General features: G+C 34.4%; 1 protein-coding gene across 1 annotated transcript in view; it reads right to left on the reverse strand.

Annotated features, from left to right (window-relative positions):
• NCAM2 (neural cell adhesion molecule 2) overlaps positions 1 to 21,634 on the reverse strand; it is a 270,479-nt gene that overhangs the window by 68,293 nt on the left and 180,552 nt on the right. Inside the window, exons 9-11 of the mRNA XM_032679671.1 lie at positions 21,403 to 21,553; positions 7,918 to 8,105; positions 7,200 to 7,296 (exon numbers count right to left, since the gene is read on the reverse strand). Coding sequence (XP_032535562.1) covers positions 7,200 to 7,296; positions 7,918 to 8,105; positions 21,403 to 21,553 — 436 coding nt within the window. The remainder of the gene's footprint in view (positions 1 to 7,199; positions 7,297 to 7,917; positions 8,106 to 21,402; positions 21,554 to 21,634) is intronic.

Consider the following 21,634-nt stretch of genomic DNA (forward strand, 5'->3'; position numbering starts at 1 on the left):
ATCTCTAACAGTTGTCAGATTGAGCATCTTAATGCTAATATGATACCTCTGTGAATTGTTACAGTTAGCATTTCTGTCTATAGGTCTCCTGAACCCTCCAATACTTGGTGGTCATTGGGTTAAAACCAGTATAGATGCCATCAAAGCACTCTAGGACAGCATTGCACTGTATGAGTGATGTGAATGTATGATGTGGATAACAATCATTTGGGAAGCAAATATAGCTCTTAAGTACTGAAGATAAATGCTCTTTTTGTATTTAATTGCAAGCTAAAAGCTGCTGTGGATACCTACAATATTGCAAATAGCTTCTAAATGTCTAATTTTTTTTTCTTGTTAAAAGAATTAAAATGAAACAAAAATATTTAGGAGATAAATGAATATGTAATTCCACTCATGTTATTTTTGTTAGGTTTTGTATGCTATTTTAATAATGCAATTCACTGGTACTTTTGTTTGAATCAAACCAGATATTTGGTCAATGGTATGAAACAAAAATGTGTTTTTTACATATCCACCCTATTCTTGACTTTCCAAATGTTAAGGAGATCTCCTTTCCTTGTGTGTTAATGCCTGTGCATGGTTAACTATAATAAGCATGGCATAGGGAAGATGACACCCTTCAGGAAGAACCTTATATTCTCTACTGCTGGTTCAAATGCAATTTCTGCCAAATGAAGGTAGGATTCCTTTTGGTAATAAGAGTAAAATGAAGCTCCTGTGAAAACCCAGTAAAATATTTTGCATAACTAGCACAATACAATCTGTTTAGAACTCACTGAAGTGTAAAATACATCCACAATACTATTTTAAATATGCATCCCACAATCCAAGCCACTCACAGGTGTAGGCAACTTTTATGCAGTTTCCAGAGTTGAACTATGTCAGTTCTAAGGAAAACAGTGAATCACCTGAAGAAAATACAGCCAGAGACACTTCCGAGTTAAAACCAAACCAAATACTAGCAATACCATCAAGATACAAGAAAATACCTACCATCTTTTTCAGACTGAGCAAATCTATAACTTTTTTCCCCAAAGAAGATCAATAGCAGCATAATGAAATGGAACTAATTCTGTAGTTCTCTGATGAGTAAGAATTTGATCATGCAAGGTATACAGCCTTCTGGTCCTGATCTAGCTAAACATTCCAGCAGTTGAGCTCTCCCCTGTCAGCCGTAATTACTTGGAGCATTGCCATGATTTCCATGTCAGAATTGCAAGGTTTTTGGTTCAATGTTTAGCAGGAGGGAAGAATAATTTGCACTGTTGTGTGCTCTGAAGTCTGCATCTGGAAGAATATAGCTATGGATGTTTCTTGTTCTTTTTCCTTCTAAAACCAACCAACCAAATGAATCTTAGAGGGGTTTAGCTCTGGGCAGTGATCGTATTTTGTATACTGATGTGGATACAAGTTGAAGGACTATGTAGTAGAAAATGTATGGGATTTCTTTTCTATGCTCTAAAGATCACTTAGTGACAGCAGAGATTCTAGTATACTTCCTCAGAAGTTCCACTGCCAGTTTTTTTGTCATTATGCTGCTGCCAAAACAAGGGATAATTCATCACAAGTTCAGCCTTTAAAATAAAATATGACACTAAAAAAACAAAAAAACAGGTGTCAGCTGTTTAGTCAACTTTGTCTTCTTTCCTCAGCAACTATTCCTCTGTTCATTATGTGACTGTATTCATGTATGATGTTAAACAGTTCCTTATAAATAAAATCAAAAAGTATCCCCTCGTAAGTGTAGAATTGCACTTGTACGCAGCACATAATTCTGGGTTGCACAAATGAATTTTGTGCCTAAATAAGTAGCATTAGTTTGGTTCCAAAAATATTATCACAGCTGATAAAGTACACACAGAATTATGAGTACATATTTATCTCCACTGACATGTAAATAGTCTTTCAAGTCTATTACAATTATCACCAAATCTGTTCAATACATGACCATTGTTTATCACTGAGGATTTTCTTTTCTTTTCTATTTTTGTGATAGTTTTATGGAAGAAAATAATTTTCCTTCTGAGACTTTAGCAGTCCTGATATAAATGGAGAAAAGGAAGTGATGCTGTGCGAGTAGGTAGTGGGCTCAGAGACTTGTCTTCTAGTTAAGTCGTCTCCTATCTCCTGTCAGGATGTTCCTACTGTAGCTCTGCAGCTTTTCCTGTCTCTGTATATCTGGCATATATACTGACTCAAAATAACTATGTCTAAATGCTGAATGTAAGTACCATCAGGACCTTGGCAGGGAAAGGGAAGAGGCTGGGGACTAGACCTTTGGAGTCAGAAATCTCTATGACACAGCTTGTACTTGTACATCCTTGGAATGGAAGAAAAATTCAATATTACATCTACATGGATTTCTTTTACCAAATCACTGGCAGTTCTGGAAAAATAAGGATTTAGTTAAGTAACCAGGACCACAGCTAGCAAGTAAATATATAAAACATAAATTAAAATAAAATGCATACAAAGCAAAACTCTGTTGCCATGTTGATAGTTTCACACCTAGGCCATATGAAAATATGTTGTAGTTTTTCCTTTTTTTTTTTTTTCTGTTTTTTTTTAAATAAAAATCTTTTAGCTGATGCTGTTAAGATGTGAATGGCAAGTTTTAGAACAGTGAGCTAGATTTTAGGTCTGCCCGTATTTTTGTGGCGGTCAATGGACTTTTGGCAGAATATGATTATCTTTTTCATTACACTATTCCCTGGGGAAAAATAAGTCCTACTTCTTTGATTTTATTTTGCCTGTGTGAAAATGCAAATACTTGGGGAAACAAAAGGAACATCCATTAACCAGCAACAAAGTACCAGCATTGAAACTCCAGACTAGTAAACTTCTTAATTTGATGTTGTAGCTTTTGTCAGTTATTGATCAGCCTTATCATATTCTGGACATGACTTTATTCCATAAAACATATTAGAGGATATAGTTTCTGTGAAGCTCAGTTACTGTCTTTCCCATGTTTTAAATTGCTTTTGTTGTCATTATCCCCCATCTTCACTAACTTTCTCTGTATACAGGATGCTTAAGGAACATTTAATTAAATAAAAAGGTGTAGGAGCTTGCAATATCTAATGATATCATTGACAGTTTGCTTTTTAATTCCACGTAACATTGGTTTAGAAAGGAAACAAATAAATCATATAGCTACAAGAGATATAGCTGCTGGAGGCATGCTCAAGGCATGACATGGTGAGATCAGAACTTCAGCTTTCATCAAAAATGAAAGTATCCTTCTAGGTACAAAGACCAAAAGACTGGGGCAAAAAGGGGAATCAGACTATTTATTTGAACTTTTAAACCCTTTGCCATCCCAGAATAAAGAGGGGGTCAGGAAAGTCTAGGATGAGTAAGGTCATGAGAGCCTTGGAGGTGAATCACAGTTTTATATTCCATCCAGCTATACATTGCTATGTGCAAAATATACAGTGAATAATCCAGTTTAGTTCTGTGTCATAACCTTAAGATTTACCATTCTAAGATATTAAATTACCTATTCCAAAAACATAGTCCTAGAGTACTGATGGCCATATGATTTTCTACTTATCTACACAAAAAAACATTTAAAATAACAATACTGAGATCCAACATAAAGGAAGAATGCTTTGCTAGTTTCTACCAGCTTCCTGCATACTGATATTTCACATAAACTATGACTAAACTAGAACTGGACAAATCTAGGAGTATCTGTGATCACCTCAGGCTCTGAGAGGCATTGGGACAACCTGCCAAGCTCACCAGGCTTGCTAAAATCTGATCCTGTCATAGATTAAAGCCAGAGTATAAGCAGACTTCTAAAACATTAGTTGTGGATGTGACATGAAGGAATTAATTTGCAGTGGCAAGAAATGCCTGTGGATCTTTTCACACTCTACATGTTACTCACATAACAATTTAAATGCTTAGGCAATGAAAAAGCAGGAATAGTTGAACTACGTGGTATTTTTAAGAGTTGATCACCACAAGTCAGGAGAAGAGCACATCTGTTTAAGCTTTCAACTGATGGTCAGCACCTTTCAGTGTGAAATCTCAAATAGTCTGCAGTTCTTCAATTGTTTTGAAAGTTTAAATGGAATTCAGGCTGATTCAGTAGCTCTGCATAATCTGAGTGAACATTTATGGTTTTCCTGTCATACAAAATGGTATGGCTGCAAATTCCATCTAAATTCTGAAAGAAATCTTTTTTTTTTATCATCAATAAGTCTAATTTCTTAAGGAGGGTAACAGAAATAAAGATAATGGCATTGTGACAGTGTGATCACTTTTTAAGTAGCAATAAAGTAAAAAAAAAGAGAGGTAACTTGATTCTTCTGAAATCCAGCAAAGCAGAAAAATGGAACAAAACATGAAGGAACAAGTAATTCCTGCAGAATTTAAAGAGAAAGCTATGCAGTAAAAATATCATTAGTTGTAAAATTTACCCCAGCAGCAGCATACTTTGCTTAATACCATCTCCCAGCTAGGAACAGTATTTATTTTTCCATAACAGAGACTTTGTAAAAGTATGCTATGCCCCAGCACTTGTATTTATAATCAAAGCCAGAAGGCAATCCAGGCTGCATTGCAATGTATGAAGTGATTTTATAGGCTTTAATAAGGAAAATATCAATCATTAGGTCTTCCTAATCTACCAAAGTGACATGACAGAGGTAATAAAACTAGAAAGAAAGCTGTATTTGACATTTTATACCTGTATTTATTATTTTATCCTCCATCTCCTTGATTGTTTTCCATTTTCAGTTTAAGTGCAAAACTTGTAACTTGTTGGGTTTTTTTCTAAAAACAGGGTCTATTTAGATGTAAATGCTCAAAATATCAATCTTTCAGGATACTGAATATTATGCATCACACTACTGTAAGTAGTGGGCAGCATAACGGAGCCCTGACACCCCCAAACCAAGGGTTTCCTGCCCTGCTCATTATTATTACTAAAAAACCTGCTTTCCCCCCCCCCATTTTCTGCATTTAATATTATTATATAGAGTATCCATATATAGCTCATGACATATAATATGTTCCTATAATTCTTTATTTACCTTGATTTGCCTTTTTATTGTTATAACTCTAATATATAATTTTTATAAGTGTTCATCAAGTTTTCTGATGAACTGACCGAAAAAATATTAAGTGAACTATGGCAAAAGTAGAGAATATTAAGCTCTTTGAAAAACTGGCATCAGTAACATTTCTGATACAATTGTATTAAAAAGCAAAGCCAGGATTATAGTTTGCATGAAGTTCTTTGTTCTTTGCATTTCCAGGGGCTCTCATGTATGGATTTTCTGAAATATTTCAAAATATCATGTTCTTTTTCAATTAAAAATGCTATATTCTTTGTATTGAAGTTAATTCATTAATTATAAAAGCAGGGAGGATATACATAGCTAAAATGATCACTGTGCAGCATGATTCATTGTGATGGGATACTGTGCTGCAAATCTAAGAGGAAAAAACCAATATTCTGTACAGTATCTGTTAAGATGCTCTCCCATGTTATACATATTTATGAAAAAACAGCACACAGCAACAAACACAATATTTTCTCTTTTTTTTTTTTTTTTTTTCCTCTCCTGAGAGGTAACACACCAGAGGGATACAAGTGGGGATTTTCCTTCCTTTCCTATCATTTATGTTCATGGCTTCAGGAAAGACTTTTTTTCTCAGTAGTCACATGTAGCTGTCAAGGGAAGGTAAGATTACAACACAGTTAAGACCCTAAAAAAGTAGTAAAATGAAGGGTAGTGGACCTTGTGAATGATGTAAAATTGTGCCCCATAGAAATTGCATGTTTCTCAATAAATCCCCACATTTTTCTATTTTAGGAATCTCAACACTTTTGGTGGTTCTTCAAAGCAAAAAAACCCAACCAACCAACCAACCAACCAACCAACCAACCAGAAAAAAACAGGAAGAGTGTGTGTTAGTAATCCATCCCATAACGGTAATGGGAAAATTTGTCAGTACTGTGTAAAAAGTCAAAGTAGTTTATTAATAAACAACTGTTTTTTATAATACCTGAGATACCTAAAAAAAACATTCACCCTGTGGAGCAAAACTATACAAATTAAACTACCAGGCCAAGTAAGAGAGCTATGACTGGATGTGAATGTTTCAGCAAAGCACCTCCAAAACTCCTTCTAGTAGAGCTCCAGAGTGTTGATTTCCTTATTTAAGAAAAACAAACTAAAAGTCACATTCAACTAAAGCATTCAAGATCATAAAGAATATACATCTCTTACAAAAAAAAATAGATATAAAAGACCTTATTTCTACCTGCCCCTTCAATATATGTCAGTCAGTTTGGTGTTACGGTGTGGCCTGAAAGTGGTCCATAATGACACATCCCAAGGGGTGCAGAGCTCTCAGTGTGGCTGTTCCTTTTATACCAAGCTACACTATAGCTCCCTAGACATCATTAAAGCTGGCAAAATTTGCATCACTAAGTACATAGATCCAAATGCTTGGAGACCTCCAAGCCTGCTGAACAAACATTAATTCATTCTACAAGAAAATATAATTGAAAACGAAGCCAAGAAACTCTCGTTTGTTCTCAGTTTATAGTTATTTTTGCCCAAGAACAAACATGCAGTCAGATTTTTATATTTGCCTAAACAACAACAGGACCTAAAAATTCTGTAAGAACTTATTCTTACAGAAATTCTGTAAGAATAAGTTGTAGGACATCTCAAGAGCTTAAATTAATTCAATCAAGCACTCCAGCTCAAATTCTTCTTTTAAATAACTAAAAGTGCAAATGAAGGTAGAAATTCTCTGCTGAAGTATTTCAGTCTTTTGTAATCCTTAGTTTATAAAGAAAATACTAGGGAGAAAAAGTCAAAAAAGAATTTCCTAGTTCCTTCTTACTTTTATTGCCTGCAAACCATATGTCTCTCTGTTGAAGTAATGAAAATACATTGTTATAAATGTAGGATGTAGTGAGGGCAAAGGAAAAAAAAATTACACTAATTTAATTTCTTCAAATTTCAGAAGGCCTTAAAATTAAATCCAAAAAAGATTCATATTCTGAGGGAACTGGTTTATTTTACTTTATATTGCAACTCAACTTTTAGAGAATTAAATCAACTGCAAACAGTCCATGGAATAAAAGAAACAGAGGATAATATTCCTGAACTTCGTTTTGGCTACAGTAGAAAAAATATTTAAGAGAAGGAAACAAAATTTTAACTTACCAGCTTGACCAAGTGTATACTCCTGATATCTTGTTCCTATTCTGTTTGTGGCTGTACAATTATACCGTCCAAAATCACTGTCAGAGGTGGGAGCAATCTTTAAAATGAATATAGTTTGTAAACATTAGTTGCTAATCAAGTATAAATGTAAGTATATTCTCCTTAACCAATATGCAGATGTGTTCTTACTCCAGCCTATCTGGTATATTTCCCAAACATAGACCTAAATACATCTTTTTCCATGTTAAACTCTCTCTTCTCAAATGCCAACGAGGAAATCCAATCGTGGAAAACAGTGACATTGTTCATCTTTATAATTTTACCCTTAAACAAGAAAAATAATCTTATAAACTCTTTGCATATACAAAATACCTACCAGGCAGTCAGTTTAATTTTTGGTATTAACTTGATGTGCTAGTTTTATGTTTATTTCTGTATTTATTTACTTCCAAGTAATGGAAGTTGCATTTTTGTTCGGTGCAGATGGAAACCTGCGCACAAGCCACGCAAATAAAGCTTATTTTCTAACTGTTAACCAGAAACATGGAGATAAATCAGTTCCTATACAGTTGTTTGTTATTTTGGTATCTTTTTAAAGAACATTTCTTGTTAAATTGTAAGTCTTATCCTTTAATATACTCTATAGTACTTGCAATGGTGACAAACTGAGGATAAAATTATTTTATATCACCACATTGATTTGCATTTTAAGCCTTACCTCTAGAATCAGCTTTCTTCCTGTACTGTAGGTCTTCAGATGTGTTGTGTTTTTTATGGGTAAAACTAATTTTCCTCTTCTCCACTGAACTGAGGCAGAGGGATTTGCCAGCACTTCACAACTTATATTGATGGGATTGCCTTCCCAAGAGTAATACATGGTTTGATTTGACACAAACGTTGGAGCATCTGGAAAAAGCAAGTAATGCACAAGTACATTGACTGGTTTAGTAAAACAAGACTTATATCCAAGTCTTCATGTTCACAGAGAAATTCCAACTGGTTGCTGTGTCAGTTTATTATGGACTATGAAAGCAGTAGTATTCAACCTGGAGTTTGTTGAGCCTTCATCTTGTTAAATTTCTCCTCTCCTGAAACTCTTTCAGCTGAAATTCTGAGAACACCTGCTAATTATATTTAACATTAGGCAATATCAGGCCCTTAAAAAACATTATCTCATAAGTGAGGAAGAACACTTCCTCTTGAGGATGAGAAGCTCTTTGGCCAAACACTTTTATGACCAAGGGAGGTGACCTACAAAGCTTATAGAAACAATCTGTTCACGTGCTGATTTTATAGTGCCATCTTTTGCTATGGAGAAATTATATTCACTCTCCAAACTTTTATACAAGTATTTAAGCTTCACCTGTTCCTCCCTGGAACTGTGAACTTATGAAATGATCAAGCTATAGACAAGAAAAACAGTGGTGTGTTTTCCTTACAAACCTGCCTATAAACGGGTACATTAAACATATACCAAACGTTGAGTCTGACACAGAGGAAATTGCTGGTTTGCAGACTGTGATTTTCAGATCACAATGCCAGTAGTGACAAGACTTGTCTGTTCTATTCACTGTTTCTCTGGAGAGCAAGAACAGTTTAGTGGTCTCTAGAAAATAAGAGGGAGTAGCTTCTGCTTATGTCTTCAGTAAACAGTATTTTTGCCTATCAAATATTTGGTTGCAATGTTTTTCTACTTTTACTTATATTTTATGAGTATTAAGAAAATATTCTTTTTATTATATTCAAGGAAACTCTCTTAGCACTTTAATACCTAAAGAGAAGTACTGGTTACAGCTTTTTAACATCTGAAATATATAGGTATGTATTTTTATTCTGACAAACAGCTCCTAGATATTTCTAGGAAAACCTATTCTAGTCTTCTCACAAATTGTTTAACTTTAGGCTAGAAAATTGCTAATAGGTCTGTCAGAGACCAGAACTGAGCACATTTAGCTTCAAGTATGGTTAAAAACTACTTCCTTTTTTTTTTTTCTTTTCTTTCAAGTTCACGTTTTTAATTTATTTCTGTGTTTGCCTCTGTCAAAAAGAACAGCTTTTTGATGACATATTCAGGCATACAGGCTTTGACCAAAAAGAATTGCTATGAATAGAAGTTTTAAAGCACAGATCAAAGCTGCTACATTGCTCAACACCAGCAGTATCTTCTTTAATAACTGTTCAGCCCTTATTTTTGTAAGGAAACCAGCAGTTTCACCCAAATAACTAAAGCATGCCTGACTATGAATTTATTTACCAGATACAGGAACTCATTTTTCTGTTCCAACTGTTTTAATAAGCAATTCTAGTGCTCTGGATTTTCGTAGACCTTTAAAAAACCCATATTTCATCATCTACATAGGTTAATGTAAAGCATGGGCTATCAAAAAGTCTTCAGAGTGTGACATGTCACGCTAGGGGAGAATATGAAGAAAAAAGCAAACTGCAAATGCCTGTTTTATGGTTAAGGATGGTCAGGAGTCTCAGAATACCAAGAGTCAGAGCCTTGGCTTTTCCTCTGGAAATGAAGTTCATGGAGGGATCCACTTGTAGGAAGAGTGCGTGAACTGACTTCTGCCTGTTCAACAGATGGATCAATAATGTTTCAACATATGGATCATAAATCTCATCAGGGTGTTTGTGAGGCACCCAAATGGGGTTATTTCACACCAAAGTTTATGTAAGCACTGTCTCCCAATGCACATTTCTCAGAATTTCTCTGTTAATGAACACAGGCATGAATGTTGAAGACTGAAAGATGCTCTGCCTGAATATGAGTAACTTCCTTGGTAACATCATGTGGTTTGATGCTCTCTGTTGATTTAAATACATGTGGCAAACTCATATCCTATTTTAAAAGTCTTACAAGTGAAAAAGTAATGTACACTTCTATACTGCAGGTACAAGCATTTAGGAGAAGAGGGACTTCCAGTTCAGAGTGCTCTCTCTTCTAAAGGTAAATTTTGGATGACCATGGTATGTATTTGTTTATATTTTAAAAGATTAGGTGAGTTATGGACTGCCATCTCTACGTGACTACGGATACTAATACACATAAACATAAAAAACCACACATAGGACTAGAAGTCTGTCAAAAAAAAGATATATCTCAAAACTGACAATTCACAAACGTAAAGCATTCCAAAACAAAAAGAGCTTCACAATCTCCCTCTCAAAAAGTCTGACTAAAAAGTCTTTGCAGCCACTTCCCCAGCAGTCGAAAGCTGCAATATAGGAAAAACAGAAGGACTGTGCTAATGGCTTGATTCAGAGAAATTATCTTAAAGGAGATGATTTTTGATTTCCTAGTCAAAAATAGATTAAGGTGCCTGGAGTGATGTTTTACACAAAGAAAATAAGTCTGGAAATTATTTTCTTACATTACAAATAAAAGATATTTTACATTCTTTATAAAATTTAAAAAATTGAGTTGGAAGGGAATAACTGATTTATAAAAAGAATTTGCTTTTTCTGGTATGCCTTTCATCACTAACTGCAGTATATTATGCTTAAATGGTTACAGAATTAGCTGTTATCAAACATAAACACAAAATATGTTTAATATAAAATAGAGCATGAAAAAAATAACAAATCTTAAAGCCAAGGCTTTGAAAACATAAGGTTGACTATTTTATATGCCTGCAAAATCTGATCTCTCCAGTTTTTTAAAATAATTAAGAAACAAATAAACAGAATATTTATCAATAAATTCTATTAACTGAAAATTAAATAAAACCAATCAGAAATGAGAAGGTGGACCTTCTCATATGTTTACATATATTGAGGATCTTTAGGTGCAATATATGTACTGTATCAAAAAATAAAGGCTTCAGTGCAGATCAGTTAGAAAATTAAAACCCTTAAAGAATAATAATATGCTCTGCTTAGCTTCTGTGTAGCTCAGAATTAATTTACACCTGACAAAAATCAATGCAGGGCGCAAATGAAAACCTGCTTTTAAGCTTTTGTAAACAAAGTACGACCAGTTAAGGGAGCATGTTGGACTTCTAAATAGCTAAATAGAAGTAGAAGCTTGAATACAGTCAGTTTTTAAAAAAATCAACCCTGATAGTATTTATTATACCTGAACCTTTGGCACTCTACAGAAACCAAACCAAAACAAACGTACAAAAGCTGCTGTTCATGTTAGTTAATAAAGGCACACAGTATCACACAATGGTTTGAGTTGGAAAGGACCTTAAAGGTCATTTAGTGCAGCACTCCTGTCGTGGGCAGGGACACCTTCCACTAGACCAGGGTGCTCAGAGCCCCATCCAACCTGGCCTTGAACACTTCCAGGGATGGGGCATCCACAGCTTCTCTGGGAAACCTGTGCCAGGGTCTCACCACCCTCACAGGGGAGAATTTCTTCCTAAAATCTAATCTGAAACAACCCTCTTTTAGTTTAAAACTATTGTCCCTAGTCCTAGCACTACAGGTAAGAAGTCCCTCTCTCTTCCTTATAAGCTACCTTTACATATTGAATGGCTGCAAAAGTCTCCTTGGAGCCTTTTCTTCTCCAGGCTGATAAATCCCAACTCTATCAGCCTGTCTTCACAGGAGAGGTGTTACAGCTCCCTGATCATCTTGGTGGCCTCCTCTGGACCTGCTCCAGCAGGTCCGTGTCTTTCTTGTGTTTGGAACCCCAGAGCTGGAGGCAGCACTGCAGGTGGGGTCTCACCAGAGCAGAGCAGAGGGGTAGAATCCCCTCCCTCAACCTGCTGCCCACACTGCTTTGGATGCAGCCCAGAATGTGATAAAAGTTCATAAGCACTGTTATAAGGTTCAGCTATGAAAGATGTAATATTATTTTGGAGAGATGAAGGAAGCCAAATGAAAATGATGCCTAGAAGGAACAAAGACAATATTACGAAGATACAAAATTAAAAAAAAGCTGGTTTATGAGCGTAGGATTCTACAAGCTATTCTTTTTTTGAATAAAAATTTAGAATGGCATTTTAGAGTAGTTAATGTTACGGCACCAGCATCAGCTAAACTCAACCTGTTCATTTTCACAAACAAGAAAGAAACAGGCAGGTCAGTACTCCAATTAGAAGTCGTTCTGGATAACCTGTATGTGATTATTTAAGAGAAGCAAACTGTGACCTGTCTCTTGTATTTAGATATTCTTGTTAGGCACAATGTCCAGGAACAGTTATTCAAGAGCAGACTAATGCATCACCTGTCTTGTCCAGAAGGTAATTAAATTAAGGACTTCAAAGATCCAGCTCTGGTGTACATTCAGTGTAATACACAAAATTAGATATAGCAAATTACCTGATTCAGTCCATGCGTCCAGACAACTGTAATCAAAAACTTGTGTGCAGAATGAGATTTGCACTTCTTAATTCAAGAACATAGTTTTTCAAACTTTTGGCTATTTGTTCCTCAAATAATTTGTTTTCTTGGATCATACAATGAAAATATGCGACAGATTGTCAGACCTAAGATGCTGGACATTTCCTGCAGTATATTATTGGAAGCTTCTCTCTTAGATGATTAATACTAGCATAAGTTTCCCATCATTAAGGGCTTTTATAAACCACATCCTCTAGCAAATCTAGTACTGTCCTTGTCATTGGTCCTGTAAAAGTACCTCAATCTTTTGTAATTCTTCAACAATTTAGTTAACAGCTATCTTTCTCTTGTATTTTCTCCCTCATATTGTTTTCAATAATTAATATTTAAAAATTAATAGCTTTTTCTTGAATAAAAAGTAGAAGACCCTCCGCAGACAACTGCAATAATTGTCACATATTCATTTGTAACAAAAAATAATATCAGAATGACTTCAGAAATGTGGTTAGGTGGTTATATTTTGATCTATAATCATCCTGAAAATGAGCATAGGAACAGGTGAACTAACTTTCTCTTTACTTCCACTGTCACAATCATAAGGCTGCAAGGAAAAACATGCAAGATTTGCATGGGAAGTTTCCAAATAGAAAAGCAAATGAAAGTTATCATATAATAATTTTAAATTGCCATGATTATTAGCTAAAACCAGAGGTTTGTGGTTTTTTTTGTTTTTCAGAATCCAGCTCATAATTTCAAGAGTTTTGAGAGGTATATGTTCCTTTCACAGCAAGTGCAGGAAACACTATTCTCAGTAATATTTCCTTTCCCCTGCCCTGTTCTCTTGGTTCCTTTCAAAATGCATTACAATAAAAGATTGATATTCAATAGTATGATGAATTATCAACTAATTCTCCGGTTTATGAAGAGTAAGAATCCCCCTCTTATTGGCAAGCAGTATTAATTTTTGATAAACTTGACTAGGATAATATTTTTAATATTCAAATCTCACACCAATTGCTCCATTCCCATAAACACAGAAAAAAATTAGTTGTCATGAAGATAAGGTATCTTCTGCTAGATGCAAAGCATGTTGTTGTCACCTTAAAAAATGGTGGGCCATGAATGCATGTACGGTTCTTGTGCTTGGTGCTGCCACAGTTGCAGAAATTCAATGTATCTAATTGTCTTTGAATTCCACTTGACATTAAGGAATTGTATTTGGTTGATTAATTAAAAAAACAAACAAGCAAATAAACAAAAAGAACCCCACAAAACAAAACAAACTGAAACACCAAGAAATTTTAATTTCATAGAAATATCTGTTGTGAACGGAAAAATTACCTAAAAAATTACCTAAAAATTACCTCTCTAAAATTACCTAAACCAGTTTAAATTAGAAGAAATTATAAAGAAAACACAGCTAGACAAAATAACCTAAGTATGTCAATAGTGATGCTTAAAAAACCCTGTTTGTATGTGTCTATCAATCATTTTCTTGTCTCAGTAAATCACCAATAAGACTGGCCATCAGATCTAGAACATGAAGACTCCCCCTACACATCTCTCACATAGCAGTAATTTTCATTTTAGTAATAAAATTATCAGGTGTTGCTAATTAATAACACATTATTATGGAATGGTACTACTTTGTATCAAATTTTCAAATGTCATGTGCATTCCTGGACACAGTTACTGGAATAATTTAGGATGGCCAGGCTTCTTACATCAAATCTTAGATTTTATAATTCTCTTATAGCCAGAAGTCAAAAACTGCCCTGCCTTTCTCAAATCAGGTTCCTAACCCCACCTCTCTTCCTATCCAGTCTTTACCTTCCATATTTTTCTATCTGTCATCCTTACCTCCACAACATGCCTCCTTCTTTAAGGAACAAACTAAAAATCCAATCAGCATTGCTGAAATTTCTTTGTATATCCAACACCATTTCTAACATGTGGTGCCTCTAAAGCTACACCTCAAATTCCTCTGACCCCCAGTACAGTGTGTTCAACCTCACTGGGTATTTAAAAATACCAATTTCAAGTAATGCCAAGTATTCTGCTGTGAAGGCAAGTTAACTAGGAAAAAAAAATGAGGTTAAAAATCTCAATTTAAGGTCTTTGTTTGTTAAAGTTCCAGTTTTTCAGCATCACACTTATCATACAACCTGATTTTTTTCTTCATAATTCTCAGATGCATTGTTCCTGCTCTGCTGGATCTCTCTTGGAGGCATAGAGAGGCACAAAGGCCACGTTGCCTTTTTTTTTTATTCATGGGTCATCAGTGTATAATATAAATTACACTTAACATCATATGAAATTACTTGCAAAACCATTTAAAATTTGCATATTCATTATCAATGTAAAGATTAAACATCTTTATCCTGCAAGACTAACTCATGAAATAGAAACATCTTCAAGGAAACATAAGAAAATTCTTCCATTTTTTTTCTTTTTTTTTCTACTTTTACTTTTCAAAATTGCATATGTGAAAAAAAGCATAGGTACATATTAATGAGCAAATTACTAGAAGTGAAACAAAATAAAACCTAAATCATTTTATGAATTCAAAATTGTATTCTTCTATTAAGAGAAAAAATAGCCAACATAGCAAACATCTACTTTAAACGATATCAAGTTCATTGCAAGACCAACCAAAACATGTAGTATAGAGCTCATTTAGGTAAAAATTTAGAGAAATTTATACCATGAATATCACATTTTAACAAGTCACTAACAAACATAGGCAAAAAGCTTTTAAGACAGAATTTCTTTTCTAAAGTATTTTCCCACCCTTTTGGGCTAAACAATAGGTATATTTACTACATAGATGAATAAAGTATAATTTATCCACTTTGCCACACTCACTGTTGTAACCTCAGATAAAGCAAACAGAAGTGTTCATCTCTGGTTCAATGTGGGAAGCTTTGCTGAAATGGTTTTGGAAGGTGATTTTATGCAATAGACCTCATCTTTTGCTCTGTGTTCAACACTCTTACCCCCATGAAGCCACTGCAATGGCATATCAAATTTCCTTCTGTGCGAGCGCACAAGGTAGTCAAAGAATGAAAATGGTAAATCTTGCAATTGATATTCATGAGCTTCAAAGACGTGTCAAAATTATCACATGTAAAATGTGAAAGATTGACCTTTGCTGTCTTTGCTTTCTCATTTAAACTTGTGAATTCGACAGGAATAAATGTAAGTAAAGCCAATAATATTTTAATAGAAAAGATGCAAATGTTTTCTAGACTATTTCAAAGTTTTGCTTCTCTTGATGGTTTTTCCTGTCATTTGTTTCCTTCCTAGGCCATATGATTGTGTTTATTAGGATTTTTTCTGGCTGTTATAAGATAGAGCCAGGCCCTCATGACTAATGGGTGATGGGAGGGTGTAAAGAAAGCAAAGCCACGTTATTTCAGTGGTGTCCAGTGACAGGAAAGAGACAATCCCTTCCAACCCCAGTCATTCTGTGGTTCTATGAGGAGCAATGGGATGCTGCTTCACCGATTTCTTTTAACAGAAACCAAATCCAAAGTATGAACTGTTTGAATTTATTCTAATTTGCAATAGCAGTAGGCTATCGCAATTTTTGTGACGTTTGCTACAACATCTAGGTTGCCCAGAGATGCTGTGGCTGCCCCATCCCTGGAAGTGTTCAAGGCCAGGTTGGATGGAGCTCTGAGAAATGTGGTCTAGTGGAAGGTGTCCCTGCCCATGGCCTGGGCTTGGAACTAGATGGTCTTTAAGGTCCCTTCCAACCCAAACCATTCTATGATTCTATGATAACATTTGGGACATCCCGTACACAGTAGTAGCATTTTCATGAATTCAAAGCCTTGCTTCCCTGAAGGTAAATACAACTTGTATACAATCTCTTGAACATTCTTTTATGTAATGCCGTATATATTTTGCAAAGATATAAAATTAAACTGCATGAATCCAAAGCACCTCCATCAACCCAGCTAACATACAACAAAGTAAAAAGGCAAAAGACTAATCAATTCAGGAAACAAAATTCAAGACTGTAACACTAATGAGATTGATTTCAAATTGTGGCAAGGAAAAACAAACAGCAAGTAAAAAAGCCTGTTTCTGATAAGCAATAAAGTAGTATAATAAATACTGCACAGGTTTCTTTACAAGTAAGGACTATGTTGCACATGTCATGTTTGGTTTTTTTTTACCACTGAAAATTGGTACTTAACTAATAAGGAATATAACTACAAAATTCAGATTTGGATGAAAAGACATAGTAAGAAAAACTGCTCTTTTTTGGAAGACACTTTAAATTATTTAAATGCTTTTTTTTTTTTTTTAAGAAATTGCTTCTATTGAAATCATGTTTATCAACTACTTGCATGGCTGATCTCACACAAAAGTGTATCGTGCTACTCAATGTAATATGTTTGTCATAGAGGATTTTATCCCAAAAAAACAGTCTTTGTGTACCATGAGGTATTTTTGGACCATCCAGCACATCTAATAACTGCAGAATTAGTACAGAAATAGAGTGATGTGAAAAAACTGGTAATTGCAGCTAAAAAGGTCTTTGACTCAGGATGCTTCCCAGGTAGAATGTGAGAGAACAAAGACATTTCCAAAGAACATGTTTTAATATATTTTCTCCAATAAGAGGACCACTGTCCAAAGGAATTTGCACCTGGTGGTAACAGAGTAATCAAAGGTACCAGCATTTTACACAAGGTGTGCACCTGGGAGGAAAAAATTGAACTCTGTGAAAGCTTCTGACTGGTTAATGAACAGTTTGAACACAATGAAGGGAAAACTAAGGGCACACAGAGAGTCACTTTCAAGGCTCATAAATGTTGTTCACTACTGGTTTGTTTAAAGCTTTTCCAACTTAGTAAATCAGTGCACCCTAACTCAGAATAATACTATGATGAAAGATGACGTAGCATATTGAACATGTCAAAATCAAGATTTTTCTTTCTCCAATGTGAATTATGCAGTGACAAATTTGTGGAACCCAAGAAATAACGAGTTCTCTCATCGGAATTTTTCTTCATTTAGCCAGGTCTGTATTATGGTTTTTAAGATTCCTTTCTAACCCTAGCATGTATTTGTCAGAACAATTATGTCTCACCTAAAAAGAAAAAAAATACCATATAGAAAGTTAAACATCTGCATAGCAAAACCGAAACTTTAAGATTGATTATGAATCAATTCATAAATCACTGAGATTTATGCCTGAACTTCCTCAGGCCCTCCTGAAAACTTCATCTTAGAGTATCGCCTGCTTTATCTATTTTTATTTATTTCTATCATTTTTTATTAAAAAAGATATAGTTATTTCTCTGTCTGTGATAAATATAGAGATAATCACTATAGACACATCTTAATGCCCAATATACATCATATAGGATGTAACAAAGGATGTGTTACTTCTATTCTCATCCAATACACACTGGGCTTCATGTCTGCAATCAAATTTTGCAGTTAAGGAAATCCATTAGTAAAGAGCATTTACAAATGATACTTTTATTTTTGATATAATTTTGATTTATTTTTCATACTTACTATAAGGAATATATATATATATAAATATAAATTACTTTATATGGGAAAAACTAAATGCAAAGATGACTTTGCAGGAAGAAATCCTCATAAATGTCCCTGGGTTCCCTGCAATTCATGTCTGCTTAGCATTTACTTGAGATAAAAGGCAGGGTTAACTGTGCCCAATTGGTATCAAACCTGATAATCTCTTCCTGTTCTGCAGAACTGCTCTTATCATCAAGAACATCCCCAACAGAGAGCAAGGATAAAATATGGAAACTGTGCAATCCTACTGTCAGTTTAGGTCTCTGATAGGGGTCAGTAAGTAACAGGATGAGAGAGTGACACCAGAGCACTCTGTGCCTCCACTAGACCTGTTTGACTGCACTGACATCTAAGGATGTGATGGAACCACGTTCCTCTCCTGGCTACACAGACTGTCAAATGTATTCAAACATACAAAGGGAACTGCTACAGCTTTGTTCCTAACTTACAGAAAGACGTAGGTGCATTGATTGGTTCCATCTAGAAACCATGGAACAATATAAACAGTTAAGTCCCGCTTATTTATTTATATTTTAATTTTAAAATAGTTACTGAGCTTTAAATGAGAATATTATTTAAAATAATAAAGAATTCCACTGAAATGGCTTGACTGCAAGAGTCAGCCATATCTGAAAAAATTCTTTTCGAAACTGGTTTTGAAGAGAACAACAAAAATAATAGAAGAGAAAATTAAAATATTTTGAAGTGTTTTATGCAATTTTGTAAATGAATATTTTGGGGGAAAAAAATCTAGAAGCCCTGATAGCAATGTTTGTAACTGTAAATAGTATGCTGAAAAAATATCACTTAGGAAAATATTACAAGGAGAATCAAATCCTCTATTTGAAACTCACTTCACAGACTCTTACAGCGATTCCCCCTGTTTTTACCAGTTTACTACAAAACCACAAATAAGCTGCCTAGTTTTTGAACCTGTGCCTTTTGCTGAAGCTCCCTGGTCTGCAACTCATGGAGTGCAATAGCTGGAATGAGGGATAACTGTGACACCTGCTGCATAAAAGAAGGTATTTTTAGTGGAGAAAAGGACTGTTGGCACTTGTGACAACACAGCGCTGGATGGAAATGGTGGTAATGAGGTGCTGAAAGATTCTTTGAAGAGGCTGTTTCATTACAGAAGTTTGTGACAGAGATTTGACTGATGGGAGATGAGGCTGGAAAGAAGACACTTCCTCCTGGGGACACTATTTTAAAGAACTAAAGAATTCTTCACCATTAAGACAAGTGTTTTCTTTCCTGGGCAAGATAAATAAGTTATACTTGCAGTTCATGTACCAATGCAAAGTTATTTGCAAAGGAAAGCAAGGCATTTCTCTAACTCATTAATCAGAATATGAATGGAGATAGACCTAAATTGTACCACCTCAGAAATATTTTCTTTGCATTATAAAACTCCTGACATAAAGTATTTGAAAAAATTCATATTTCTGTTACTCAAACGCCTGTGCTGGAAAAAAATTGTTTAAACCTCATTATCAGTTAAGTATTTAAATCTTAAATCTCCAGTTTTAGAAATGTCATAATACAAATCTTCTGTTATACATTAAAAGTAATCATTACAATGTGTGATATCTCTAACAATAGAATAATATTTCTATGTTCTTTATAAATTATGTTTCATTTGAACTGTAGAAAATTTTATGCTGTATAAAAATTGTCTACTAAGGCATAAATTCAGACTTTAAATTATTCCATTTTCTCATACACTATATTTGATTGTTCCCACACACATTTAAAATTAATTCTGCCATACTTTTATAAGACTATGTTACTTTTAAATTCTTGCCATCTGTTCTAAAACTTTTACCCTGAAAGGTGTTTTAGATTAAAATAATATATTGTATCAATGCAGAGATTTTGTCATGCCCTTTGGTATGAATTCTGTGTTGCTAATAAATTCTTAAATTTCAATTGCCCATGTTTTATAACATGGGGTGCATCTCATGTCTCTCTACTGAATATAAAACGTATTAATATTTAACTTTAAAGCACAGCAGCTATGCAGCCATAATCAAAGAATATATTTTATACCACTATGTGAAGAGTAGGCAGGATTTCACAGAAAATTTCCAAAATCTTCACTGAATTTGCATTTTTATCTAGTTTTTTTTCTTTACATACATATAAATTATTACCAGTGCACTCATTAAAGAAACAAATACAGCAAATTAACATGTTCCCAAAATAATATTTTGCAAAGTTCAAAATACCTTTATATGACTACTGAAGACCAGCTATGTTAAAGCTATTAATAAACACAGTATTTATTTCTAGGTCTTCAGGATTGGTAAATCTCTCCATTCCTAACCATTCTTTTGACTATTCTTTGTTTTGCTTCCAGATTTATTTCCTATGCCACAATGCACTGCTCCCCTGCCATAAAGATGGAAAACACAAATGTACACTGAAGTCCCTTTCAGAACTCCCCAGTAAATCACTCAGTGGTCTGCAATCCTTACTTATATTCCTGCACCACAGATCCTATTCCAACTTCTGTCCTCCCACTGGAAAGACTTTTTCTCTTCAGAGACTCAGTTTAAACAGGCTCACTCAGACTATACTGGAAATGTATTGGAAAAAAATGTATCTAGAAAATCTCTACAAAAATAGAATAACAATGAAATATAAATGAAGTTGTTTTTATTTTTTCATTTTTCGAAGACCTTTGCTCATGAATTTGAAGTACAGTTTGAAGAGACAATTTTCCAATGGGCTTTTGTGTATTGCAGATTTATATTCTCTGATTGGCTTCTAAAGCATCACACTCTTCTAAGCAAAAACAATCTCCTTTTCTACTGGATAAAATTCAAGAGCTTTGAATAAAGGCAATCTGTAAAAGAGATTGTCACCAACTTGATAACTCCAGGAGGGGTTATAACAGGGGTGAGAGACTTTGTAAGGATTAGTAAATCAGAGAACTAGGTGGGGAAAAAAAAAAGAGACTTTGTTGAATCTTAGAAGGTTAAGCTCAAGACTGAACTGCTCAAATCAGTCCTTACCTTATCCTGTTGAATACTTTTCATCCCCAGCAGTCTCAGCAAGCCCAAAGATTTGAAACTATTAAGCTTAACCTTAAGTTAGTGAGTAATACCACTGGAATATGATTTCAGATGAAATCCTGTCCCACTTAAATCACTGACAAGGCTCTTATCAGCTTCAGAAAAGATACGATTCCTCCACAGAATAACCATCTACAGGACATGCTTTCTTCATTTATGCAAATTCAAATATGAATTACCATGAAAAAATGACCTTCCGTTAAGAATGTACTTTTTTTTTTTTTCTTTTAAAACAAATTTAAAAGAGAAAACAAAATATTAGAACTTACATTCAATATCAAGGTACATGCTCTTTTGGTGCCCACCAATTCTACTTGCAGCTTCACAGTCATATCTCCCTGAATCTGACAACTTCACATCTTTTATATGCAGTGACGATTTTCCATGCTGCCCTTTGACTTCTATACGGCCATCTGGGCTCTGTTTACATTGATTCAGGAAAAAAGAAGGTTTGATATATTTATATATGTATATCAATGTATAATTTATATATTAAACACC

Source organism: Chiroxiphia lanceolata, chromosome 2, assembly GCF_009829145.1.
Source record: "Chiroxiphia lanceolata isolate bChiLan1 chromosome 2, bChiLan1.pri, whole genome shotgun sequence".
NCBI classification, from domain to species: Eukaryota; Metazoa; Chordata; class Aves; order Passeriformes; family Pipridae; genus Chiroxiphia; species Chiroxiphia lanceolata.